At 49.2% G+C, this 27,565-nt stretch overlaps 3 protein-coding genes across 5 annotated transcripts in view; 2 read left to right on the top strand and 1 right to left on the bottom strand.

The window, feature by feature from the left end:
* The window catches only part of eef2kmt (eukaryotic elongation factor 2 lysine methyltransferase), a 6,103-nt gene extending 3,114 nt beyond the window's left edge, over positions 1–2,989 (top strand). The window contains exons 4-7 of one of the 2 annotated variants that reach the window (XM_056288291.1): positions 62–195; positions 278–522; positions 820–969; positions 2,471–2,989. In XM_056288291.1, coding sequence (XP_056144266.1) covers positions 62–195; positions 278–522; positions 820–969; positions 2,471–2,571 — 630 coding nt within the window. In that variant the 3' untranslated portion in view covers positions 2,572–2,989. The remainder of the gene's footprint in view (positions 1–61; positions 196–277; positions 523–819; positions 970–2,470) is intronic. The other variant, XM_056288289.1, reaches the window with a different exon arrangement.
* A 2,475-nt stretch (positions 2,990–5,464) lies between these two features.
* Positions 5,465–17,548, bottom strand: alg1 (ALG1 chitobiosyldiphosphodolichol beta-mannosyltransferase). 2 transcript variants are annotated; one of them, XM_056288559.1, is made up of 13 exons: positions 17,218–17,548; positions 16,890–16,967; positions 14,612–14,715; positions 13,463–13,611; positions 13,141–13,230; positions 11,461–11,574; positions 9,268–9,389; positions 8,185–8,223; positions 8,026–8,085; positions 7,776–7,886; positions 7,196–7,310; positions 6,164–6,239; positions 5,465–5,895 (listed from the first exon to the last, which is right to left on the bottom strand). In XM_056288559.1, the coding sequence occupies exons 1-13, from the start codon at positions 17,537–17,539 to the stop codon at positions 5,761–5,763; spliced, it is 1,515 nt and encodes a 504-aa protein (XP_056144534.1). In that variant the 5' UTR covers positions 17,540–17,548; the 3' UTR covers positions 5,465–5,760. The 2 variants fall into 2 exon arrangements, with proteins under 2 accessions (XP_056144534.1, XP_056144536.1); XM_056288561.1 differs by having other exon boundaries at positions 14,612–14,712.
* A 928-nt stretch (positions 17,549–18,476) lies between these two features.
* Positions 18,477–27,422, top strand: c10h16orf89 (chromosome 10 C16orf89 homolog). The gene is made up of 8 exons (XM_056287798.1): positions 18,477–18,905; positions 20,712–20,864; positions 21,375–21,525; positions 22,580–22,697; positions 23,261–23,423; positions 23,754–23,858; positions 24,007–24,096; positions 26,359–27,422. The coding sequence occupies exons 1-8, from the start codon at positions 18,737–18,739 to the stop codon at positions 26,460–26,462; spliced, it is 1,053 nt and encodes a 350-aa protein (XP_056143773.1). The 5' UTR covers positions 18,477–18,736; the 3' UTR covers positions 26,463–27,422.
* Positions 27,423–27,565: the final 143 nt, after the last annotated feature.

Genomic DNA, 27,565 nt, shown 5'->3' with positions numbered 1-27,565 from the left:
CAGCTGAACGAGGGACTGTTTTTTGAGTGGTGTTACTTCACACTGGTGTCTGTCCCCCCAGCCTTGCGGAGAGACCGTCAGCTTGTCAGAGAACGTCGCCGTGATCTCGGAGGGAACCACCGGTCTGGTCACATGGGAGGCCGCGCTCTGCCTGGCAGAATGGGCACTCCATAACCAGCAGAACTTCACCGGCAGGTCAAACAAGCACACACACACATGCACTCGCTCAACACAGCGCCCGTTTCTTGTTTCGAGGTCTGTGCTGGTTTTCTTACAGGACGGTATTGGAGCTGGGAAGCGGCGTTGGGCTGACTGGGATCACGGTCTGCCGCTCTTGCAAGCCCTCGAGATACGTGTTCACCGACTGTCACCCCGGGGTCCTGCAGAAACTGAAGGCCAATGTCCGGCTAAACGGGTTGTTGGACCACAGCGCTCCCTCGGTGTCTGTGGAGGAGCTGGACTGGGAGGCAGCGTCGGAGGAGCAGCTAAGAGAGATTGGGGCGAACATGGTCATCGCTGCAGGTTCACCTTCATCCTAATTAAACCGCCGTCAGCCTGTACAGCAGAGGGTCTTCTTACTCCATATAAATGCCTTCAGGACTCGGAGTGCTGCCGGTTTTCTAAGCTGCCAGTTAGTTCATTAGGTCCACCCGTTGTTCCAGGTCTAAAAACTCCCTGGTTAAACGGCTTTACCCCTGACAGAGTAGGAAACTGGGAGCACTGGGAGTCCTCTGGTACCAGAGTGGAAAACCCCAACTTGTCACTGATGGTGAAACACTTAACTTGCACAATTCCCCCCCCCCCCCCCCCATGGCACAGATGTGGTGTATGATCCGGACATTATCGGTTGCCTGGTGAAGCTCCTGTCCAAAATCCTGCGATGTTCGTCTCCCGATGTCCTCCCCGAGGTCCTCATCGCCTCCACGATACGAAACCCGGACACATATAACTGCTTTAAACGCCAGCTGGGTAAGAACAGGAGTTGGAAATAGAGGTGCACGGAGGCTGAATTTTCGAAAACGTTTCCTCAAACTGTTTACTTATGAACGAGCAAACCAGCCGATGCCGCATCGCTTTCAATTCCTAGTGAGGCTTTTGATTGTCTCCATTTCTCATGCAAATACACAACGTTGACCCGACGGTTAGACCCGTCGTGTTTCTTGTCGTCAGTAGAGCGCTCATGTTGTCACAGTATTTCACATGTCAACAGCAGTGCATGGTTTTACAGATTTTACCTTTAAACATCCAAAAAACGCCTCGACCGTCTCTCTCCTTAATTCTCACCTGTCGCTTTTCTGGCTCTTTGCGGTGAATTGGCCATATTACATTGCCCTTAGGTATGAACGTGTGTGTGGGCCCTGTGATGGACTGGCGGCCTGTCCAGGGTGTCTCCCCGCCTGCCGCGCAATGACTGCTGGGATAGGCTCCAGCATCCCCGTGACCCTGACAGCAGGATAAGCGGTTCGGATAATGGATGGATGGAGCTTAGCTGAAGTTTAAAGGGGGAGGCAGGGTGGCGCAGTTGTTAGTACGGTCGTCTCACAGCAATAAGGTCCTGGGTTCGAGCCCCGGGCTACTCCAACCTTGGGGGTTGTCCCGGGTCGTCCTCTGTGTGGAGTTTGCATGTTCTCCCCATGTCTGCATGCGTTTCCTCTTGGTGCTCCGGTTTCCTCCCACAGTCCAAAGACATGTAGGTCAAGTGAATCGGCCATATTAAATTGTCCCTAGACGTGAAAGTGTGTGTATGTCGGCCCTCTGGCGGCCTGTCCAGGGTGTCTCCCCGCCTGCCGCCCAATGACTGCTGGGATAGGCTCCAGCATCCCTGTGACCCTGAGCAGGATAAGTGGATTGGATAATGGCAGGGTGGATGGTTGCTACCATTTTATTTGTACATCCATCTAGATTAGGGCATTAGGGCAAATGCATGAAATTTAAGTAACTTGTCTGTGAATGTTCTCATTCATCCAGGTCATGGTTATCCAAAGGAGTTGAATCGAGTGCAACTGGACTTGGTATATATCCGTGAAGACGTTTCGCCTCTCATCCAAGAGGCTTCCTCAGTTGTGCCTTTCTGACTAGACCAAGCCAGTCTGACTGGCTGGTGATGAGACTCAGTATTATCCTCTAGGAGTCGTTGTCAGAGCCACGCATATCAGTAGCTCTGATAACGACTCCTAGAGGATAAATATCTGAGTCTCATCACCAGCCAGTCAGACTAGCTCAGAAAGGCACGAACTGAGGAAGCCTCTTGGATGAGAGGCGAAACGTCTTCACGGATATATACCAAGTCCAGTTGCACTTGATTCAACTCCTTTGGAGAAATTTAAGCAAAAAAAACAAAAAACTGCCCTCTCTGTTTGTTTCCTCTTGTCCTGCGAGGTTGTCTGAAATTGTTGTAAGAACCAATTGCCACAACAGTGATTGTAATTTGTGTAACGCCTCCTGACACAGACTGTTTTTATTTCCTCAGAAAATGAAGGAATCAGCCATGACGTCCTCACAGGACCAGTCGGCCACGTCTTCCCTTACAACAGAAACTCCACCGTCGAGATGGTTAAATTGTACATATGATGCCGTACATCAGTTCTGCAGAATAAAGCTTTTATTTAAAAAAAAAATAATAGTGTGCACCTCATCAGTCTCATTTGCATGTAAAGTGCTCCCTCGTAGGACACTGTGTTGGAATGAATGCTGCTGGATTTTTGCTTAAAACACGGGACAACAGAAAGAGCAGCGAGTCAAGTCTCTCCTGTGAAAATCAGTGACATTCGTTTATCTGACCTGTGTATTAGTCCTGCGATTCAATTTCTTCCACATTTGAAGGACTTAGGTAAACACAGTAAACATTCCTTCTCACCATGAGAGAAATATTATTATTATTATTATTATTATCCCAGAACTACTAAGATATTCAGACAGCAGGCCAAATGGTCCATAGGATGCCTGTTACGTCAGAGTGTTCTTCCTTAAAGCAGCTGAAAGAAAAGCCATTTCAGAACTCGTCTCTTGGTCGGGCGTCCCTACAGACACAATTGACCATGTTTGCGGGTGGGAAGCCAGATCCCACCCAGCCAGCCACGATGACTGATGTAGTCCAGCTGTTGTCAGCCATCTGTACTGTGGGTGAAGAGAACACTCTGGAGAAGGTCCTTGAAGCTATCACCACAGCAGGGGAACTGGAGGGCATCGAGAGGTTCACTCCTATTGTACAAGGACTCCAAGATCGCTCCGTTCAATTACAAGTAGCATGCACGCAGTTCATCAATGCACTAGTAACATCTCCCGATGAGCTGGACTTAAGGCTACAAATCAGGAAGGAATTTATGCGCTGCGGCCTTAAAGAGATATTACCGCAACTGACAACTATCAGAAACGAGGCTCTGGACATTCAGCTGAAGGTGTTTGAGGAGCACAAAGAGGAGGACACGATGGGAGTTTGCTCATAGACTGGAGGACATCAAGAGTGAGCTTGATGATGTAGGACAGGGGTGTCAAACTCCAGGCCTCGAGGGCCGCAGAGTCTGCAGGTATTTGTTGCAACCGTGCACTACACCACCTGATTTAACTAATTAGCTCACCTCCTGGATCAAGGAGGGAAAGGAACTAGTTTAATCAGGTGGTGTAGTGCATGGTTGCAACAAATACCTGCAGACACTGCGGCCCTCGAGGCCTGGAGTTTGGCACCCCTGATGTAGGAGATGTATTCAGTGTTGTTCAGATCATGGTGAAGGACAGCAGCGCAGAATCTTATTTCCGTTCCATACTGCAGCACCTGATGCTGATCCGCAATGACCATTTGGTCAGGGGCCACGCTCTGGAGTGATGAAGGCCAAAGTCTAAACTACTGCCCGGGTTTAGGATCTACCAGACCAAGACTCAGGGGATGTGCATGTGTTAGCCAAAGGATGCCGGCTGGCTCAGGCTGGAGAGAACTGAAACCCGAAGCATCACTGAATATTTCATCGGCCGTACAGCAAACCGCCATTGTTTTGGGAATGGAATAGCTCAGTGTCCAACTGCGAACTGTGTTGCCGTGTTTGTGTTGTAACAATCTTAGTGACATCTTGGATGTTTTGCCAGCCCGGGTCACCGAGCTTAAACTGGATAAACTCCACACTGTGACCTTCTCATAGTGGTCGTGAACCAGTACGTCTGAGGGGGTGTGACCTGTGCAACCATCCACTTTTGTATGTGTCCTGGTCGCTGCATTATTGCCTCCTCTGGTCGGCCGGGGACGCCTGTTCAGGGGGAAGGGGGAACTGGGGGGAATAGCGTGATCCTCCCACACGCTACATCCCCCTGGTGAAACTCACTGTCAGGTGAAAAGAAGCGGCTAGTGACTCCACATGTACTGGAGGAGGCATGTGGTAGTCTGCAGCCCTCCCTGGATCGGCAGAGGGGGTGGAGCAGCGACCAGGACGGCTCGGAAGAGTGGGGTAATTGGCCAGATACAATTGGGGAGAAAACGGGGGGAGGGGGACTGGTTTCAAACTCAACAAACCACAACTACACTTAGCGAAACTGACCTAATTCAATATGAAGTCACATCCAACGACCGTGAACTTGAGTCATCCTTCTTTATTTTCAGGTTATGAGGTCAGGTGAATCGGCCATACTAAATTGTCCCTAGGTGTTAATGTGTGTGTGCCGGCCCTGTGATGGCCTGGCGGCCTGTCCAGGGTGCCTCCCCACCTACCACCCAAGGCTTGCTGGGATAGGCTCCAGCCACCCCCGCCGCGACCCTGAGCAGGATAAGCGGTTCGGATAATGGATGGATGGATACTACTTTCCTCAAACAAGTCTCCTTAAATCAAGGGAAGCGGCCCAACAGTTCCCTTATCTTTCTGTCCATCTTAACTTCTTGCCCGTTGTCCATCATCACCATTGTCATCCTTGTGGAAGTGCAGGGATGCTGACCCTGTATGGCTGCAGTGATTTTGACCCAGACTGTGTAAAAACAGGGATGCTGGAGTTGGCATTTTGCATTTGCAGCTGAGGTGGAACCGCATCAGCAACCTGTCAGTCACTCAGAAGAGACACCTGTCAATTAAGGTAACACCCCCACAATACAGGCTGGTCTTCAAGCCTTTATGTCCTCTTAGTGGGACAGATATTTTCAAAATTCCCCGAAAAACTGCACATAAGTGAACATAGGTATTGACAGCTGAACTTGTGTGAAAAAATGTATTAACCGTTTCTCAAGAAACTTTTTTTTTTGGGGGGGATTTTTCCCTCCCTTTTCTCCCCAGTTGTACCCGGTCAATTACCCCACTCTTCTGAGCCGTCCCGGTCTCTGCTCCACCCCCTCAGCCGATCCGGGGAGGGGTGCAGACTACCACATGCCCCCTCCGATATATGTGGAGTCGCCAGCCGCTTCTTTTCACCTGACAGAGAGGAGTTTTACCAGAAGGACGTAGCGCGTGGGAGGCTCACACTATCCCCCCCCCCCGAACAGTTGCCCCAACCGACCAGAGGAGGTGCTAGTGCAGTGACCAGGACACATACCCACATCTGACTTCCCACCCGCAGACACGGCCAATTGTGTTTGTAGGGATGCCCGACCAAGCCGGAGGTAACACGGGGATTCGAACCAGCGATCCCCGTGTTGGTAGGCAACGGAATAGACCGCTACGCCACCCGAACGCCCCAAAGAAACATTTTTAACTTCCATACACAACCATTGTCTTTTTGGAGCCAGCATGCGGCAGCCATCGAACATCAGCCGTTGTGGTTGCTGTGGGTTCGACCGTGTGTGTGTCTCTACTGTGCTGCGCCAATCAGGGGGAGCACATTTTGGTCCCAGTTTTCATCCCAGCGCTGCCCTCCGCTGGTCCGCAGGTTATTCCTGAACCACCCAAGCCTGCCGTCATCACTAGGAAAATCTGAAAAGAGAGACTGAGAGGACACACACACACACACACACACTTATAAACACCGAATATTCACACAGATCTTGACCAGTGAATAACCACTATTACCACCACACTGAGCACTAATACACCACCAAGTTAGAATCCTAGCTTGTGCTAAACTGCATGAACAAATGTTCCAGTCTTCTTCATGACATCCCCTCCAGGGAGCGCCGCGGTTCAGACGCTGCTGACAAGTCAACGCGAGGTTGTCATGTGGCGTTGCTTCTGTTTATACAACATAGGTCTCCTACCTTCAGCTGCTTTGCCAGTTCTTCGGCGGTTTTGAAGATGAGTCCGTTCTCGTCGTGCTTCACAAGTTCATGTAAACTGGGGAACAGAGACGCCGGTTTTACAGTACTTACAAGACTCAAGGATGCTTAATGACACTGACCAATTCAGTCCCAGACCCATTCTCCCAAAGAGCAGTTCAGACAAAAATGACAGAAGGATTTAATTCCAAACCCGTGTGTGTGTGTGTGTGTGTGTGTGTTCTGTAAGATCCAGTCCAATGATTTTCAACTCAGACAGGTTTTATTGTGTAATATTAGGACTAATTTTTTCAACTTAAGAAGCATCATTTGATTTGTTATAACTGTGTTAGCGCCCCCTGTCTGAACACAGACAATTCTCAGCGTGTCAACTTCACAGGACCCCCTCCCCCCCACCCCATTTTTCTCCTCAATTGTATGTGGCCAATTACCCCACTCTTCCGAGCCATCCCGGTCGCTGCTCCACCCCCTCTGCTGATCCGGGGAGGGCTGCAGACTACCACATGCCTCCTCCCATAGTACATGTGGAGTCACCAGCCGCTTCTTTTCACCTGACAGAGACGAGTTTCACCAGGGGGACATAGCACGTGGGAGGAACACTATTCCCTCCCAGCCCCCCCAGTCCCGCCAATCCCTGTGTTGGTGGGCAACGGAGTAGACCGCCACGCCACCCAGACGCCCTTCACAGGACTATATTGATAGCTAGCTAGTTCACTAACTAGCAGCCAACTGACAGACTGATGATGACAATTCATTGACCATCCAATCAAATCAGAGTATTAGATGATGTCATTTATTACCAGAAGCTGATTGGTTTTCTCACACAGTTCAATTATGTCAAATTCCCCGTCAATTATGTCAAATTCCCCGTTAACAAGCACGGGACTCTAAAACCCGGATTTTCACTGGACTGGATCTTGACGGTGAAGTCTGGTCAAAGGCCAAGGTCAAACCCTTGTGGAGGCCTATCATCAGGCTGTTTAAAACGTCCCCCTCACTCAGCACAGAGCTCACCAGTCGAAGTGGATGGCGCAGACTGGAAGACAGCAGCCAAACATGTCGACCACCTTCATCGGCAGATCCAGACCGCTGGAGGACTTGTGCAGGCACACGCCCAGGTCTGCTGAACCTGAGACACAAACAGACCCGACCGGGTTTAAAAAAAAAAAGACCTCTTCACACAGAGTCCCTATAATGTCAGTACAAACACACAGACATGGGCACGTACTACTTTTGGCTGTTCCCGTTAGGGGTCGCCACAGCACAGCGGATCATCAAACGATCCAAAACCAAACATGGAATGTGGAGGATGATGTGGAGGATGGATGGATGAGTCCGATGGATGAGGACGTGTGCACGTACTTGTATGATATTTAATTCATGCCTGTCTGTGAATGTCCTCATTCATCCAGGTCATAGTTATCCAAAGGAATTGAATCAAGTGCAACTGGACTCGGTATATATCCAAGTCCAGTTACACTTGATTCAATTCCTTTGGATTAATTCATGCCATTTAGGGGAAAAGCGTCCACCTCATCACAATATCTCACACACACACACACACACACACACACACTGAATGTAGCAGCCGTACCCAGTAGGACGGGGTAATCCTCGGCCTCCAGCCATGGGGTGCAGATCTTCACATGCTCAAAATGAAGTGTGTCAATCAGCTTCCTGTAATGCTCCTTCTGGGGACCTTTACCTACCCCCCCCACACACACACACACACACACACAAACAAGTTTGCACATGATCAGTGTGGGATTTAAAGGATGATGCCAGATTGTGACTCGTGACTGATCGATGTGGTCGTGCTGGAGATGTAGTGGATAGGATGATACCTGTGATCACACAGACCAGAGGCGGCAGCGAGGCATCTCTTCCGACGAAGCCTTCGTACTCTGTGTGAGAAGGAACGAGGCTGTGGTGAACAGTGAACCGTGTGTCGGTAAATACAGATTTTATAATTACGTCTCACCCTGCTGTCCAGCATCTCTTACCCTGCAGGGCCTCCAGCAGCACGGAGAAATCCTCATCCTCTGTAGAGCGCAAGAGAAGTCTGTTTACTGAACAACCTCAATGGCTGAATACACACGGAGTGTTTCATAGATATGTTGTGGTGTAAACACCATTCATCCCTATGCTGTGGGTTTTTCCTCCCCAGTTTTACCCGGCCAATTACCCCACTCTTCTGAGCCGTCCCAGTCACTGCTCCACCCCCTCTGCCGATCCGGGGAGCACTGCAGACTACCACATGCCTCCTCCCATACATGTGGAGTCACCAGCTGCTTCTTTTCACCTGACAGTGAGGAGTTTCACCAGGGGGACATAGTGTGTGGGAGGATCATGCTATTCCCCTGTTCCCCATCCCCCTGAACAGGTGCCCCAGACGACCAAAGGAGGTGCTAGTGCAGCCACCAGGACACATACCCACATCCAGCTTCCCACCCGCAGACACGGCCAATTGTGTCTGTAGGGACGCCTGATCAAGCCGGAGGTAACACGGGGATCACACCGGCGATCCCCGTGTCGATAGGCAACGGAATAGACCGCTACGCTACCCACACCCCCCCTATGGTGTATTTTTAATGTGCTGTGTAGCATGCAGGGGTGAAGGAGGAAAACTGGTCCGACATTTTGGAAATGAGGATTTTAAAGTATCCAAAGTATCCATATATATATATATATATATGGATACTTTTGTTGTTTTTTTTTGGCATTTTCCGTCTTTATTGGACAGCAATAGTAGAGAGAGACAGGCGAGAGAGAGGGGATGACACGCAGCAAATGGGCTCGGGCCGGATTCGAACCCAGGCTGCTGCGTTAAGGACTCAGCCTTATGTGGTACCCCTGTACGAGGTGAGCCACCGGGGCGCCCCCGTAATATAAATATTGATATGATTCATACATTCTATCTGTACACCACTTTCCAGAGCTCAGAGTCCCTTCACAGATGAAAAGAAAAACAACAAACACACATTACACCAGGAGAGCTACACAACAGGCCTCCATGTGACGTGCTAGTAGGGGATAATCCTGGTCATGGGATTTATCACAGGATTTACAGGGTACTGGACACTGACCTGTCCAACTGGTGCTGCTGATGAGCAGAACAGGTCGTCCGGGGGTCAAGGTCACCGTGTTATCTGTAAGGTCACGAGACGAGAAGACCGTCCTCTCTGCTGCATCGTCCTGATGCCGAACCCTGCAAAACACCTCGCGTTATCTGCTGAAGCAACATCAGCTGTCAGGAACACGTTGTCGTACAGTGTGTTTTTGTCTGCATTTGTGTCGTCATGTGGAGTGCGGGGAGGTGTGTCGAAGGTGTCTGGCTGGGAGAGCTGGCATTGAATCAGCTGAGGGAGCCTGGTCTGCTGCATCCAGTGGGCCCAGGGACCACGGCCCTGACCAGAGTTGCGCCTGAGAGGAAACACCGAGGCGGTCTGACAGGACGCAGAAGCGGGGCAGGCTAAGCTAACTGCTAGCCCATGCAGACCGGCAGTTCTGCCAGTCATCCTGGCTGGCGTTAGTTCTCCTGGACAGTGGAGTTCTTGGACTGTGTTGCACTGAGTGGACTGTGTTGTTAACTGTTTGTGTTGTTTTGCTTTGTTCTCTCTGTTTTTGAATGTTTTTGGTGGTACCGTTTTTGGAAATTTTGGATGTGTGTTTTTATCTTTTGTACTGCACTGCTGTGGGCTGGGAGAAACAAAATGTTGTTTCTTTTGTGTACGCAAGTAAGCGATGGAAATGACAATAAATTGTTCCTGATTCCTGGTACTGGTTTGTTTCTGACACAACAGCCCTGCTGACTCATTCATCTGGAACGGAGCTCAGACACCTCACCAAGTAACGTTATGAGTAACGCTACAAATAATGCTACAAGTAACACTACGAGTAACAATACAAGTAATGCTGCGAGTAACACTACGAGTAACAATACAAGTAACGCTATGAGTAACACTACAAGTAACGCTACGAGTAACACTACAAGTAACGCTACGAGTAACAATACAAGTAACACTACGAGTAACACTACAAGTAACGCTATGAGTAACGCTACAAGTAACACTACGAGTAACAATACAAGTAACGCTGCGAGTAACAATACAAGTAACACTACGAGTAACAATACAAGTAACACTACGAGTAACACTACAAGTAATGCTACGAGTAACAATACAAGTAACGCTACGAGTAACACCACAAGTAACGTTACGAGTAACACTACAAGTAACGTGACAAGTAACACTACAAGTAACGCTACAAGTAACACTACAAGTAACGTGACAAGTAACACTACGAGTAACGCTACGAGTAACGCTACAAGTAACGCTACGAGTAACACTACAAGTAACGTGACAAGTAACACTACAAGTAACGCTACAAGTAACACTACGAGTAACGCTACGAGTAACGCTACAAGTTACACTACCAGTAATGCTACGAGTAACACTACAAGTAACGTGACAAGTAACACTACAAGTAACGTGACAAGTAACACAATGAGTAACACTACAAGTAACGCTACAAGTAACGTGACAAGTAACACTATGAGTAACTCTACGAGTAACACTACCAGTAACGCTACGAGTAACACTACAAGTAATGTGACAAGTAACACTACGAGTAACGCTACAAGTAACACTATGAGTAACACTACAAGTAACACTATGAGTAACACTACAAGTAACACTACGAGTAACACTACAAGTCTCCAAAGAGCTTCAGCAAATGTAACTTTACATCTAATAAAATCGTTTTTTTTTTCTGGTTTTGTTTCCACCTTTTTCTGGCCAGTTGTATCCAACCAATTACCCCACTCTCCCCAGCCGTCCCGGTCTCTGCTCCACCTCCTCTGCTGATCCGGGGAGGGCTGCAGAATACCACATGCCTCCTCCCATACATGTGGAGTCACCAGCCACTTCTTTTCATCTGACAGTGAGGAGTTTCACCAGGGGGACATAGCGCATAGGAGGATCACACTATTCCCCCCAGTTCCCCCCCCCCCAAACAGGCGCCCCAACCAACCAGAGGAGGTGCTAGTGCAGCGACCAGGACACATACCCACATCCGGCTTCCCACCCGGGACATGGCCAATTGTGTCCGTAGGGACGCCTGACCAAGCCGGAGGTAACACAGGGATTCGAACCGGCGATCCCTGTATTGGTAGGCAACAGAATAGACCGCTAAATTACCCAGACACCCCCCTTGATAAAATCGTTTTGATGACACTTGAATGGATATGGGATTTAAGTTTTATTTCATGGGCCACTTACCCACTTGTCTGGAACTGAGGATAAGTCCTGGCCAGTCTCATGAACAGTTCGTGTCGGCGCTCCAGCGGCGTTTCTCTGAATATGGCGGGTGGCTTGTCATACAGAGTGGTGGCCCTTCAGTGGTGAAAGAATGAAGAAGATTTTCAATTTGATGATTCAGTTTATGGATATGATGTCGAATGGTGTTAAGACATAGCTCTTTATTCTGGATACCTGAGAAAGGTCACTTAAACGCTGTACTTAGCAGCTTTATTTGTCATCCATCCCTTATCCCAACCACTTATCCTGCTTTCAGGGTCGCGGGGATGCTGGAGCCTATCCCAGCAGTCATTGGGCGACGGGTGGGGAGACACCCTGGACAGGCCACAAGTCCATCACAGGGCCAACACACAAATATTCACACCTACGGGCAATTTAGTACGGCCGATTCACCTGACCTACATGTCTTTGGACTGTGGGAGGAAACCGGAGCACCCGGAGGAAACCCACTCAGACATGGGGACAACATGCAGACTCCACACAGAGGACGACCCAGGACGACCCCCAAAGATTGGACTACCCCGGGGCTCAAACCCAGGACCTTCTTGCTATAAGGCGACCGCCCTAACCACTGCGCCACCATGCCGCCCCATTTTGCTGCTGTATTTTAAAAAAATACATCTTCATGATCAGCTCTAACACACATTTAACCCAATTACTTCTGGTCCACATGTACTAGTTATTTATCCCCCCCCCCTCTTTTTTTTCCTCCCCAACTGTACTCGGCCAATTACATGTGGAGTCGCCAGCTGCTTCTTTTCACATGACAGTGAGGAGTTTCACCAGGGGGACCTAGCGCATGGGAGGAGCACACTATTCCCCCCAGTCCCCCCCCCCAAACAGGCGCCCCGACCGGCCAGAGGAGACGCTAGTGCAACGACCAGGACACATACCCACATCCAGCTTCCCACCCGCAGACACAGCCAATTGTGTTTGTAGGGACGCCCGACCAAGCTGAAGGTAACACGGGGATTCGAACCGGCAATCCCCGTGTCGGTAGGCAATGGAACAGACTGCCACGCCACTCGGACGCCCTATACTAGTTTTTATTTGGTCCGTGGGGTCAACATCAATTCTACTGCTGCACTTGTATTCTGTGCATGTACCCTGCTATTTCACAGATACTCATAATATAACAACACAGTTGTAATGTACCCTGCTCATAATAGTGTCCACTTGCTTATTTTCATGTATATATTTCACGGTATATATTTCACTGTGTACATACATTTCAGCTGTGGGTGTTTTCTACATAGGTGTGCATTATGAGGGCCCTGACACACCAGGCCGACGGTCAGCTGTTGGCCAATGTCAGGCCGTTGGCGAGCGTCTGTGACCCTAGTTTATGCGGTGTGTCCTGCACCGTCGGCACTAGTCGGACTGCTGTCGGCAGCTTTTTGGCCGATTCGGCAGAGCCCTTTGATGACAGAAATCACTCTGATTGGCTGTTCAGCTTAGCGAATCAGTGCAGAACGTACATGCTAGTTGGCTGTAGTCTTTGCGGTGTGTTCAAGTGCTACTTTTTGGCCCAGACGGCAGGCAACGTGAGGCGATGCGACAGTCGGCCTTCGTCGCCGCTAGTCGGTTCTGTGTGTTTGGGCCCTAAAAGTACAGAAGGCATGAGCGTGATATGTGTCTTACTTGATTCCCCAGTTCATCTGCAAGTCGTCTCTCATGGCGTTGGTCACACACACGCTCTCATCAGCCAGACGCCCAAAGAAGTGCTCGTACCTGGAGAGGGGAGAGGAGATGAAAGGTGGCTGACGCAGTAAACCATGTGTTGTCTCTAAATGAAAGTTCACGTCAGGACTTTTTCACACCCCTGAAAATCAGCTAGGAAAAGTAAGACTGTTGGTAACTTAACTGTTACTTCCAAACAGCTGACAGGAGATTTAAGAGATTACAAGGCTCTACACAGAAATGACAATATCTATGTGTGCCACAACACGGCATCGGTACCGACCACTTGGCCATTCTGACGATAGGGTGTCTCTGCCCGTGGGAGAGCGCCATGATGGTGTAGCCATAGTTATGCCAGTCGATGATAAATTTGCTTCCACGTAGACGGCACACGTACCAAGTCACCAAAATACTAGGCAAACCTGGAGGATTCTGAATGACACAGACACACAAACTTTAAAGATGTCGTTACCACACAAACTGTGATTTAAATAACAGCTGTTTAGATCCACCGACCAATTCCTTCGTTAACAGATAAAATGAGAGGAATCCAGGGATGGAGACATAAAAATGGATTTCAGATATAAACATGGACGTGTGTGGAATTTAGTGATTTAGGGCAGATCACTGCAACATTTATGAACATATTAAGGCTTTTGAATTTTGCCCATAGACCACCTGTCGCTCTTTTTGCAGAAACCCTGTCGTGCTTCTGTGCCTTTACACATCTGAGCATGCACATCACAGCACGCATATAACAGCATGCACATCACAGCATGCATGTCACAGCATGCACGTCACAGCATGCATGTCACAGCATGCACATCACAGCATGCATGTCACAGCATGCACGTAACAGCATGTATGTAACAGCATGCACGAAACAGCATGCATGTCACAACATGCACACAACAGCATGCATGTAACAACATGCACCCAACAGCATGCACATCAAAGCATGCGCGGCGCAGCATGTATTAACAGCTTGCACATCACAGCATGCACGTCACAGCATGCACGTCAGCAAACACATGTAGGTTAGTTTTGTGAAGATAGAAAAAAATGTGCTGAAGCTCGGCATCACAGAACACGACAACCTCAAAAAACTAGGCAACACAAAATTAAGTTAAACTCAGGGCAGGGCAGCATCCAAATGACTTTAATGAGTCATTTTTTACAGTGAAAAATCTGAATGAAAGACTAAATTTAGCCAAAAATTGAAAAAAAAAAAAAAAAACAGAATTAGCAAAAAGAAATAAAAATAAACCACATTTCATAGGGCCCTGATAGACAGATAACAAATGTTCTTTGTTTTTCAGCCTTGTATTGCTTTCAGCGTAGGTGCAGTGATCACTGCATTTCTCTCTAGAATATAAAGGTACCACAGAACCACACACACACACGCACACAACACAACAAATGCAAAACATACCTGTAAGAGAACATGAGACTGTAAGCTGATTTTCATCAACAGCTGCAGAAGCTGCAGACACTGCAGGACCACCTTTGTCACGTATCTTGTGATTGCTGGACCTGCTGCACAGGAGACAGAGTTAAGCTGCTGTACTTTGTCTAAGCTATCTGTTTATACGTCCACATATCTATCTGTCATCCGTTTATACGTCCACATATCTATCTGTCATCTACCTAGTATCTCTCTATAGTGGTGTGTAGTGGAGGGTAAATGCACCTACATCTGCAGACTACCTACAGTTTACCTTTTTTAGACCTGCCATAAATCTCCATTACACACATTCAAATTATATCAAACTTATGTTTGCTCAAGAGAATTGTATTGTAGGGACCGCAGGAGGCGGTCACTCTGACTGTTGGCGGTTCTGTGCTGGGGGAGCGCAAAGTATTATTGGGCTGGGAAACTTGTGATTTATGTTGTATTTTTATGTGTTCAAATTTTCTTTTTATGTTTTGGTTATGGTGGTTGTGTTGTTTGTTTGGGGGTTCGACTTGGACTAAGCAGACAACCATTTTGTGTCTTCATTTGATCGCTGGGAGAGCTGGCGTTGGATCGGCTAGGGGAGCCTGGTCTGCTGCATCTGGTGGGCCCAGGGACCACGGCCCTGCCTGGAGCTGCGCCTGAAGAGGAAACACCGAGGGCGGTCTGGCGGCGGCCTCACCTGGCGTTGACTGTGTTTTTGGTGTCGTGGTGTGGAGTGCGGGGAGGTGTGTTGAAGGTATCCGGCTGGGAGAGCTGGCGTTGGATCGTCTAAGGGAGCCTGGTCTGCTGCGTCTGGTGGCCCAAGGACCACGGCCCTGGGACAGCTTAGTCTGCTGCGTCCTGTGGGCCCAGGGACCACGGCCCTGCCTGGAGCTGTGCCCAAAGAGGAAACACCAAGGACAGTCTGACAGGATGCAGAAGCTGGGCAGGCTATGCTAACTGCTAGCCCATGCAGACCGGCAGTTCCATTAACACCGAGGGTGTTCTGGCGGCGGCCTCGTCTAGCTTCGACTGTGTAGTGTCATTATGTGGAGTGCGGGGAAGTGTGTCAAAGGTGTCTGGCTGGGAGAGCAGGCATTGGATGGGCTGAGGGAGCCTGGTCTGCTGCGTCCTGTGGGCCCAAGGACCACGGCCCTGACCGGAGCTGCACCCGAAGAGGAAACACCGAGGGCGGTCTGACAGGACGCGGAAGTGGGGCAGCCTAAGCTAACTGCTAGCTCATGCAGACCGGCAGTTCTGACAGTCATCCAGGGGTTCCCTCTCTTCGACAGTGAAGTTTTTTTTTGGATATGTTGGATTTGTGTTTTTGTAGTTTTTTTTGTAGTTTGGGTATGTGTGTTCTTGTAGTTTGGATGTGTTTTTGTCTTTGTGTTGCACTGCTGTGGGCTGGGGAAACGATCTTTCGTTTCATTTCATGTGTGCAGGCGCGTAGAAAGTAACGACAAATAAATGTTCCTGATTCCTGATTTTACTGACTGACCGACCGACTGCAGGACCGTGACTGAGACTAATGTTTCTAATAGTGACCTCGGGGGGAGGGGGGGGGGCTTTGTTCCTCAGCCATTTTTGGTGTGTAACCAAAACAGCACTCCCGGGGTCGTGCAGTGTATAAGACACAGGAGCTGCCATTAAAAACAGATCGCGGCCTCTTGACTCCTTCTTCCACGCCGGCTCGCCACGGAACCTTTCACACACTAACTGGGTGTTTTGGACGGGTTCCTGCCGGGTTTTCTGCCACTTTCCCAGTACAGATCTGGGAATAGAGTCCGGCTGGCCAAGGCCAATTCTAACAATGCTTTGGGCGACATCTTCAGGTACTCAGGTTTGATAAAGCAAGCAAGAAAGTTGACAAACACTGCAAGCTGCTCGTCATGGTGCTTGTGGAGCAGTTTGACTTCTCTTGAATGCACACCGAAGTGGCAAGTTCCAGTAAATACCAACCCAGCTCTTGTTTGCAAAAACGCGTGTTATCCTTGCCTGCCTACGTGTTTGTTTCCTTATTATGTGGAACTGGCACATGGGAAGGACCATGTTTCGGCCCTGGGATGGGCCTGGCGGCCTGTCCAGGGTGTCTCCCCGCCTGCCGTCCAATGACTGCTGGGATAGGCCCCGATTAGGATAATGGATGGATGGATGGTATTGGGTTGCGTGATAATGATCAGACTGAAGATCATAGTTTATCCACCCTTCTACTTACCACCACATCCGGTACATATATACCAAATACCCCACTGAAAAAGACTGGACCGGGTACCTTGAATGCCTTTCACTTCCGCGATGGGCACTATCTGTATTCTGCCATCTGTGAGCAAGTCCTGGTGAGGCCTGGTGCCTGAAATGAAAGACCCACCAGAAGGAGGACGTCAAACTCAAGAGTGGTGTTTCCTGATTTCTACAGTCCTGCAGCAGCAGCAGGAGCAGCAGCTCACTCAGGGTCATTTTGTTACTCAAGCCAATCATTCTATCAAGCCGGAAGCCAAGGACGTGGCGCTCTGCTATGAAAACAAGAACCACATCCCCACAGCAGACCATCACCGGGGGAAACACCACATCCCCACAGCAGTCTCCTCATCCCCTCTCACCTGCCAAGCCGAGGACAGTGACGTCATATCCGTGCCTGCTCAGGGACAACGCGTGGTACTGCATCCGCGGGCTGCGGCCGACGTCCCCCAGCACCAGCACGCACGCGCGCCGGCCGGCGCGCGCGTCTCGCCTGCGCAGCCTCCGCGTCGCGCGGATCGTCCACACGCACGCGCACGCGGCGCAGAGCAGCGAGCAGCAGGCCGTGAACAGCGCCCCTCCGCCGCAGAGGCGAGACGCCGACCCGCACAGCAGCACCGACGCGCACAGCAGCACCGACCCGGAAACCACCGGCACACACACGGACCTGGTCCAGCCCGCCATGACTGTTGCTATACGTGCTCTTCCTGATCCTCCTGACTCTTTTCTTCGCCCTTAGATTTTAGGGGGGTCGACGCCAACTTTGTAATGTACTACCGCCACCTAGCGGCCGGAGTGTGAGCTGGAGGACGTCATAAAGTAAGATCGAATAAACGTGTCTCTAGTCATCACGTTTCTTACAAACATATAGAGAGATTGTATCCCACAGCCTTGTCTCCCTCAAAAAACTAAGAGGTGCTGAGCTCCATGGACTCCACCCTCTGTAGACTAATCCCTGATTTAATCCTGCTTTATTTCCCCTCTCACTCGATTACACTGCACCAATACACATTTCTTGTTTTACTTTTTCATTGAACAATAATGCATTTTACTGACAAGAAAACAACAGGTTTATAGTATTAGCACATAGCAGGTTCAATATGATTATACAACTGCGTCAAAAGAATATAATAAGGGTATCAAAAGGCAGCTACAGAGATAGATAAAGGATGATAATATAATAAAAACAAAGAACAGACGAACAACAAAACAAAACCGGAGTACATAATGTACAATCTAAAATAATCAAGACAGGTTTCAGGGAAAAAAGTTTCTGCACCAATCAATCAATCAATCAATCAATCAATCAATCAATCAATCAATCAATCAATCAATCAATATGCATTACATATTGTCTCCCTGTCCTGACCACTGTTGACGTCACCAAATCTTTTTTTTTGACATCCATCATATCCCTGTTTTGTTCCCCACCATGACTCATCACGGAGACGGTCCCACGTTAAACGGATCCGCCTGTCCGAAGACACACCGTGCAGCACCGTGTTGCAAAGCAAACCCATCACAGTGTAACTTAGAGGCGAAACTCTGCAGACCGGCCTGCCACCAACAGGCCCATTGTGGTGTTGTTTTACTGCCTGTCAGCGCTCCGACACAGCTAAACTAAACTCTATTGGCGCTCCTCCGGGGCTGTAGTGGTCAAAACGACCTTCAACCGAACGATTTAAACTACACCATCATCTACTCTCTGATTGACAGCGAGCCCGCGTGAGCAGCTCACGTGACCGGCGGAGCTCCCGTTTCGAGGTTCCTCCGGCAGGACACCCCCACTTCCTCACCTCCTCCCGCTCCTCCTCTGCCAGGGACGGGGGCTGCGGTAGGAAACCGAGCGCCGGCCCCGTTCATGCTGCACTTAAATAAAGCATGACGAAGGCGCTCCTGGTCGCGGTGCTGACCCTCACCGCGGTGTCCGCGTCGCGGGAGGAGGTGATAGACGAGCTCCTCGGCAGCCTCTCCAGAGGAGCATCCTTCCTGGAGAAGGAGCACCTCCACATCAACCTGGACGGGGTGGTGGGGTTCTTGATACTGCAGGGTAAGATCAGCCGTCCCGTCACACAAACTCCGCCGCGGTTAGACGACCTTCACGTTCGCGACCCTCCGCAGCGCGCGGGGTGGGGGGGTGGTGGTGGGTTGGAGCGTTGCTCCGTCCGCAGTGGCCGGGTGGATGAGGGCCGGGATACGTTTGGAGCGATCGGAGATCTTTGTTTTTGTTTTCGTCGCAAACCGGGAGGCGTTTTTTTTTTAATTCGCAGGAGCTGCGTTCACACCGCAGCCTCCGCAGCTCCGCACAGACCTCCACCTCCTCCTCCTCCTGAGACCGCTGTCATTCCAGATATTTCTGCTGCACCTGTTGGAGGGACAGCAGCTGTTTGATACTAGGCAGACGATGATGGTTTAAGTGCTCGGTTGTGACGTCAACTTCTTCTGTACCCGAGAGGCACAAAGCACCTTGTGGGGCAGGGGTGACCACTAACAGGTTGGGTTTTACACGAGACTTGAACAACGGGGCTTATAGCGTGGCGCAGAGTGGTGTAATAGCGGCCTTGTGTTGTAGAAAACACTGATGTCAATGTGTTTACATGACCTCACACATTCCCGCTACTTAGAAACAACCAAGTGTAACCGGTTATTTTCTTGCCCGGTGCGGGATTCGATACGCGGTGTACTGCACCACAGGGCAACGTCACTAACCGCTCGGCTAAAGGGTCAGACTCGTTTGATAGGGACTAACGTGTCTTATTAGTAGTTTACACAAGTTTGTTCAAGTCCTTGATATCAGATAAAACTAGACGGATTCATCCATAGTCAGCACGTTTACATGACGTTGGAAAAGTGGATTTATTGTGTTGGTCCGACTACAACTGGACCTTTAAAATACATGTAAAGGTGTTAGTCCGACTGAAGTCGTACCAAACTGAATCTCTGGAAGTGGGACTAACACACCTAGAGGATGCGGTGGGGGATGGATTTAGTCTGGCATGTACACGCTTCAGTCGGCCCCGAACTGGCCTAGGCGTTCTGCGCATGCTCCATAGTTCCCAATAGCAGCCAGCTGAAAGGGGGCATATCGCTCGGACGTACTTCCGTCAGTAAATCGATTCTCCCCCGGTTCTTGTACACTGGGACAACGACAGTAGTCCAGTTACATGGCCTGATGGAGCTGTAACCGTAGCTCCCCTTACCTGTGCATGTAAACGCAGTGAGTGACATGCAGGATGACTTCAGAAGCGTAACAGTAGATTTCACAGCACTTTTACACCCCGAAGCGAAGGACGGACCAGTTTTCTGATACTTGGCAGTCTGGGAAGAGAACCGGGCAGCACGGTGGTTAGCACGGTTGCCTCACAGCAAGAAGGTCCTGGGTTCGAGCCCTGGGGTAGTCCAACCTTGGGGGTCATCCTCTGTGTGGAGTTTGCATGTTCTCCCCGTGTCTGCGCGGGTTTCCTCCTCGAAAGACATGTAGGTCAGGTGAATTGGCTGTACTAAATTGTCCCTAGGTGTGAATGTGTGTGTGTGTGTGTAGGGGCCCTGTAATGGACTGGCGGCCTGTCCAGGGTGTCTCCCCGCCTGCCGCGCAATGACTGCTGGGATAGGCTCCAGCATCCCCGCGACCCCGGTTGGGATGGGCAGCTTGGATAATGGATGGATAATGGATGGATGGATGGAAGGTTGGATGGATGGATAGATGGATGGATGGATATTTGACAGTCTAGGAAGAATCTAGGAGAACCTGCATAAACAAACTCAGAAGACGATGAATCCAACAGCTTTGGACAACTTGTTACTTTGTTTTTAAAATAACGTTTGAATCTATACGTTCCATCTTTATCTCTCCCAGCTGAGCTGAAGGAAGCTGTGCGGACGTGGCCTCATACGGACCCGGTCAGCTGGGCCCAGCGGACCTCGGCCGTGTCGCTGGTCAAACAGCTGGACCAAAGCCTGGCCAAGGCCGTAGAGGCCCTGCAGCAGAACGACCCCAAATACTACGCAGGTCAGCTGGTGTTTTCCCCTGTAAACACAGCCCCGCCCTCACGTACGGCTGGCAGTCAAAGGAACACACACACACACACACACACACACACACACACACACACACACACACACACACACACACACACACACACACACACACACACACACACACACACACACACACACACACACTTGCTGTAATTAGCAGAAAAGTGCGGTTATGTAAATACATTTTTGGAATGGAAAACAAAATCAGTCCTGGATGAACTCTCAACATCTATCCAAATATGACGATGTTCTCATTTTTGAAAAAAATGTTATTGCGCCCCCTGCTGGTTCAACTCTGCAATCCCAAATGCTTTTGTGCTTTCAGCCAGTCACGTCTTGCGTACACGCCCTCCCCAAACCGTTTGACGTCTGTGTTTTCAGACCACGCAGGGATTCAGCGAAGCCTCGCCTTGATTTTGTAATTGACTATCTCTCTTGTGCCCTTCCACCCACCCATCCTTCCACCCACCCATCCATCCAGAGTTTGAGCCCCTGCTGACATGGAGGTTCTGGTTGATACCTCAGGAGTGGAGCACCACAGACCCGAGCCTGGTCTACTCCTCCACCAGCACCATGGAGTGTTACGACGAGCAGCTCAGTGACAAGTGCATGACCCTGCTGCTGGGCACCTGGTAGGAGGAGCCACGTGCACGCTCGCTTTTGCTTGTCCGACGGGAGTGGTCAGGGGCAGTTTGGGGGGTGTCGGCCTGTGAGCTACCTCTGCAACACCGAGCCCGGTCTCACCGGTCTGCGTGCAAATAACACGACATCACACTTCCACATTGCGTGCGACGCATACGCCAAAATCCAATTTTGCGCGCAGATGATACGCCAACCCTTTCCACGAACTCCTCCTTGACCCGTCATGACGTCACCAGCGAGGCTCAGTTCGCCCAGTTCACCTGATGCGCGGCCACCCACAAGCAGGTAAACAGGGGCAACAATCTTTTTTGTAATTAAATCATGTTGTTAACGGTAATATTTTAGTTATTTTATTAACCCTGACCCTGACCCTAACCCAAACCCAAACCCTGACCCTAACCCAACCCTAACCCCGACCCTAACCCAACCCTAACCCTAACTCTTACCCAAACCCTAACCCTGACCCTAACCCAAATCCTAACCCTGGTTGTGGATACCCGCTCTTCTGGTGAACCGGGCCAACTGAGCCTCGCTGGTGACGTCATGATCATTCAAGGTGATGGGTGGTATTTAGACGCATCTGCTCTCCACGGAAGTTCATGGAAAGGAATGGCGTATCGGCTGCATGCAAAACTGGATTTTGGTGTATACACTGCACGCAAAGTGTAATATCGTGTCATTTGTATGCAGCTCAGTGGGCCGGGTTGAGATGAACACAGCTAACTGGTTTCAACACTCGTATTTTATACTCAATATACACACGTATGTATATATTTCGTATACATACACAAACACTCTGACACACACAAATTAGAGTAGTTGCACACTTGGGTATGTTTTTTGAGTGAAGAACTAACCAATATGATGTCCCTGACCTTAAAATGTCAGATTCTGAGCCTTCCTCAGAGACGACAGAGGGAGATATTGGGAGAATGACAAATGATCCTCAGGGGGATTGGATGGTGTTTTCATCCGTCAAGTCAACACCGTTGACTGACAGCTGGTTGTAAAGTGAACCGGTCCATGACCCGTGTGTCTTCACAGGAAGAATAAAGGCACGCCCTGCATCGTCACCAAGTCCTGCAGGGACACCATGACTCGCTTCGGCTGCCCGCACTACTCGCTCTCTCACCAGCTTCTGTACTTCATGATCGGCACCATGGTGAGACACCGAATGACACAGGAGCTCACAGGAAACCAGAGTTATCATGACTGGTTAAAACTAAGGTCTATCTCCGTTTGTGGTGGACAAGAGCCTATGGCTGACCACATGAGAGCCTTTGAAGAGTTACTATGTAACTATAGGTTACTACGTTACTACCATGTAACTATGTTACCAGTAACTATACGTTACTATGTTAATACTATGTAACTATGTTACTCTGAACATAGTAATGCAGTTACATAGTAGTAACATAGCAATGTAGTTACATAGTAACAGATAGTTACATACTAGCTACTATGTAACTACATTACTATGTTACTATGTAACCATATGTTACTACTATGTAACTATACGTTACCATGTTACCACTATGTAATTATACGTTACATAGTAACTATTCAGGCAATGTGTACTGGGAATTGTTAAAACAAATCCATATATCAGTGACTTCAAAAAGTGACAGGTGGAACTGCTCTGGCTTGGCTGTAAATTCTAGATGAGAAATTCTTTGCTTGTGTTTCACGACATCCATCCTTCCGTCCTCCATGTCGACGCCGCAGAGAGGCTGCTCCCAAATGCTGAAGGGGGACATGCGGGCATCACGGGCCAACATGACAGAACGCAGCTACCAGAAGATCTTCTGCTCCAACATGATGAAGAACAACCAGGAGACCCTCCAAGACGGCTTCACCGGGCAAACGCAGGACATCTTCATCGAAAACAGTCAGTGGATGTACTTGTTTTTCTTTTTCTTTTCTTTTTTAAAGCAGCTGTTAAGATTTTTTTTTTTACATGCTCTAAGCTGAAATCATGTTGGTATGGGTCTAGGATGTCTGATCTTATTGACCTCATAATAAATTCAACAAAAAACAAAAAAATCAAAGGCTGTCTCTCACCCAATCAGATCACCTGATCACAAACAGCTGTTGCATAACCTGCGTTAAAACACGATGCAATCTTAATGGTAACACAAGGGTGTTGCTACTGAGTCCAGTCTGATATCTTCATGTTGATGATGACAGTTTGACTGGCAGCTGTCTTCTCTGTTGACAGTCCTGCTGTGTGGACTGGCCGGCTTCTCGGACTTCTACAAACCGGACTGGCTGCAGCACATTCTCAGTTTGCAGGACCAGGAACTGGGATGTTTTGGGAGAGATGGTGAGCATTAACAACAACTCTCATTATGACCTCTACAAAGATCGATCCTCATCAGACATATCTCTAATCTCCAATATCAGTCCCAAAACTGACTGACGGTGAGGACGGGAATGGATGCTGACTTTTCTTGTCTGTTCTTGGTCTTCAGGGAAAATTATCTCCCAGATAATCGGAGATGAACTCCTGGAACAACTGCAGCTCCACCGGAGGGTCAAGAGGAGGGAGAAGACACTACGAGGTGTGTGAGTTCGTGGTTAATTTGAAAAGGGTGTGAAAGCTCTTTTGTACCCATGTTTGTATTACAAAACACACCACTGACAGACTTCTCACATGCACCGGCAAGAGTTTTAACTTGCTGCTAGAAGTCATTCCACTACAATGAGGTACATCAACAGTTATGTTTAAATCAGTGATGTAGTGGAAAATGAAAGGTAGGTACACTATGATATTCAGTCAGTTACCATCATTTTGCAACCAATACGCAAATAATTCATGATTTTCTCAAGTGAACTATTGCACTATTCTCTATAACTTGAATCACTTTGTTGCTGTTTACTCACACTCCTCACCAACCTCAGCCAAGGTGAGGAGTGTGTCCGTTTTGAGAACCTCAGAATTGCATCTCTGCTCTTCACAGATGATGTAGTTTTGTTGGCTTCATCAGAACGTGACCTCCATCGTGCACTGGGGCAGTTTGCAGCTGAGTGTGAAATGGCCGGGATGAGAGTCAGCACCTCCAAGTCTGAGGCCATGGTTCTCTACCGGAAAATGGTGGATTGCTCCCTCCGGATTGGGGATGAGTTGTTGCCTAAAGTGAAGGAGTTCAAGTATCTCTGGGTCTTGTTCACAAGTGAGGGTAGGATGGAGCAGGAGATTGACAGGCGGATTGGTGCAGCATCAGTAGTAATGCGGATGTTGCACCGGATCGTTGTGGTGAAGAGGGAGCTGAGCCGAAAGGCAAAGCTCTCAAATTACCAGTCAGTCTTTGTTCCAACCCTCACCTATGGTCATGAGCTTTGGGTAGTGACTGAAAGGGTGAGATGGTGGATACAAGCAGCTGAAATGAGTTTCCTCCATAGAGTGTCTGGGCTCAGCCTTAGAGATAGGGTGAGGAGCTCGGACATCCGGAAGGAGCTTGGAGTAGAGCCACTGCTCCTTCGCATCAAAAGGAGCCAGTTGAGGTGGTTCAGGCATCTGATTAGGATGCCTCCCTACCACCTTCCTTTGGAGGTTTTCTGGGCACATCCAACTGGAAGGAGACCCCAGGGTAGACCTAGATCTTGCTGGAGGGACTAAATGTCCAATCTGGCCTGGGAACCCTGCGGGATCCCCCAGGAGGAGCTGGAGGGCATTGCTGGGGAGAGGGATGTCTGGAGTGCCCTGCTTAGCTTGCTGCCACCACAATCCAACCCCAAAGAAGCAGCTGATGATGAGATGAGATGAGATGAGATTGTTTACTCAGATCCTTTCTAAGAATTTATGTAATAACATATGTCAGCCCTTAAAACAGGCGGGTAAATATTTGGCTGCAGTTAAAATAATTAAAATGAAAAAATAAATCCAATATATGATTATATGGCTTCCTGCTGTTGTTGTGCCCTGTGGGCCCAGGGACCACGGCCCTGCCTGAAGCTGTGCTCGAGGTAACGCCGAGGGCAGTCTGACAGGACGCGGAAGCAGGGTAGGCTGACTGCTAACCTATGCAAACTGGCAGTTCCAATAACACCGAGGGCAGTCTGGCAGCAGCCTCACCTAGCCTTGACTGTGTTTTTAGTGTCGTCGTGTGGAGTGCGGGGGAGGTGTGTCGAAGGTGTCTGGCTGGGAGAGCTGGTGTTGGATCAGCTGAGGGAGCTTGGTCTGCTGCGTCCTGTAGGCCCAAGGACCACAGCCCTGACCAGAGCTGCACCCGAAGAAGAAACACCAAGGGCGGTCTGATGGGATGTGGACGTGGGGCAGGCTAAGCTAACTGCTAGCCCATGCAGACCGGCAGTTCCGACAGTCATCCTGGCTGGCGTTCGTTGTCCTGGACAGTGATTTTTTTGTTGTTGTTTGGGTCAGTGGTTGCGTCAGGAAGGGCATCCGATGTAAAATTTTGCCAAATCATTATGCGGATTGACAAGACCACCATCGGTGCTGTGCCCTCACAGGGTACCGATGGAAACTATCAAATCCGCTGTGGCGACCCCTGGGGAACAGGGAACAAGCCGAACAAAGAAGTTAAGATATACATGTTAGTTTGGATATATGTGTTCTTGTAGTTCTTGGATGTGTTCTTGTCTTTGTGTTGCACTGCTGTGGGCTGGGGGAAACGATGTTTCATTTCATTTCATGTGCGCAGGTGCATGAAATGAAACGACAAATAAAGTGCTTCTGATTCTGACTGGAAAAATTCAGCCTTACAATAAGCCCTATATTGTAAACAGGAATATCGTTCTGTCATGTTGCCAGTTGCCTGATAGAAAACAGCTTTGACGCTCCTCTCTTCCTCTCCTTTCTGCAGATGGCTGCTCCAGTCACATGACCGGCGTGGCGGTGAGTGCGCTCGGAGGATACCTCAACTACTACCTGACCGAACAGGACATCACAAAGAGACCGCTCACCTGAAGGGTGGGGGCATTTGGAGGAACGACATGTTTTGGATCGCAGGGTAGAAATGTCCCGTAAGTGCACCTAGACTGGTGACTGTTCCGACCCCGCGTCAGCTTCTGAACACAGTTGTGAATCTGGGTTGTGTTTTCTTACTATGGGACACAGACACAAACTTTAAAATATTACAGTGTAACAAGTTCTAACTTCATTTGTCACATCTCATTCTGTACATGTAACACACAAGGCGACATTGTTTATTGTGCCGAATAAGACGGCCACTTTTTTCGGGTTATCTGAAAAATGATACATTTGTAAAATAAGGACACGTCTCTAATTCCTCATTTAAAAGTTCTATTTTTTTTCTTCTTTTTTTACAAATTCACTGCAACTGAATGCAATATCCAATAACCGCACTGAGGCTTAAACAAGGTGTATTTTACACTTCTCTTGAACCCAGTAACATCTGTATATTGTTCTCATGTAGTGTCTATTGGCTTTTAATCAAGTAAAATAAATAGAACTGGTATAAAACAACACATAAAGGCCTCCGGACTATTTCTATGAAGAAACAAAGAGATAGTACAGCATGATACAGGACTGTAAAACACAATACACGGGCGTCCGGGTAGTGCAGCGGTCTATTCCGTTGCCTTCCAACACGGGGCTCAACGGTTTGAATCCCCGTGTTACCTCCGGCTTGGTCGGGCGTCCCTACAGACACAATTGGCCGTGTCTGCGGGTGAGAAGCCGGATGTGGGTATGTGTCCCGGTCGCTGCACTAGCGCCTCCTCTGGTCGGTCAGGGCGCCTGTTCAGGGGGGAGGGGGAACTGGGGCTAGTAGCGAGATCCTCCCACACACTACGTCCCCCTGGTGAAACTCCTCACTGTCAGGTGAAAAGAAGCGGCTGGTGACTCCACATGTATGGGAGGAGGCATGTGGTAGTCTGCAGCCCTCCCCGGATCGGCAGAGGGGGTGGAGCAGCGACCGGGACGACTCGGAAGAGTGGGGTAATTGGCTGGATACAACTGGAGAAAAAAAAGGGGGAAAAAAAACCCTCACACCCATCACCTCTAAACACCATCAACAAACTTTATTACAGTAGAGTCAGTGGTACGGG

The sequence above is a fragment of the Lampris incognitus genome, chromosome 10 (genome assembly GCF_029633865.1).
Source record: "Lampris incognitus isolate fLamInc1 chromosome 10, fLamInc1.hap2, whole genome shotgun sequence".
Classification (NCBI taxonomy): domain Eukaryota; kingdom Metazoa; phylum Chordata; class Actinopteri; order Lampriformes; family Lampridae; genus Lampris; species Lampris incognitus.
Note: the sequence above shows the minus strand (reverse complement) of the source record. Positions and strands in the feature narration are given on the sequence as shown.

Coding starts and splice junctions, on each gene's coding strand:
- c10h16orf89 (XM_056287798.1), top strand. CDS start 18,737: ATGACGAAGGCGCTCCTGGTCGCGGTGCTGACCCTCACCGCGGTGTCC. Junction 20,865..21,374: donor CGACCCCAAATACTACGCAG/GTCAGCTGGTGT, acceptor CCATCCATCCAG/AGTTTGAGCCCCTGCTGACA. Junction 23,859..24,006: donor GGGATGTTTTGGGAGAGATG/GTGAGCATTAAC, acceptor CTTGGTCTTCAG/GGAAAATTATCTCCCAGATA.
- alg1 (XM_056288559.1), bottom strand. CDS start 17,539: ATGGCGGGCTGGACCAGGTCCGTGTGTGTGCCGGTGGTTTCCGGGTCG. Junction 13,231..13,462: donor ATCGTCAGAATGGCCAAGTG/GTCGGTACCGAT, acceptor TCCCCTCTCCAG/GTACGAGCACTTCTTTGGGC. Junction 7,887..8,025: donor TCTGGTCTGTGTGATCACAG/GTATCATCCTAT, acceptor TGGGGGGGGTAG/GTAAAGGTCCCCAGAAGGAG.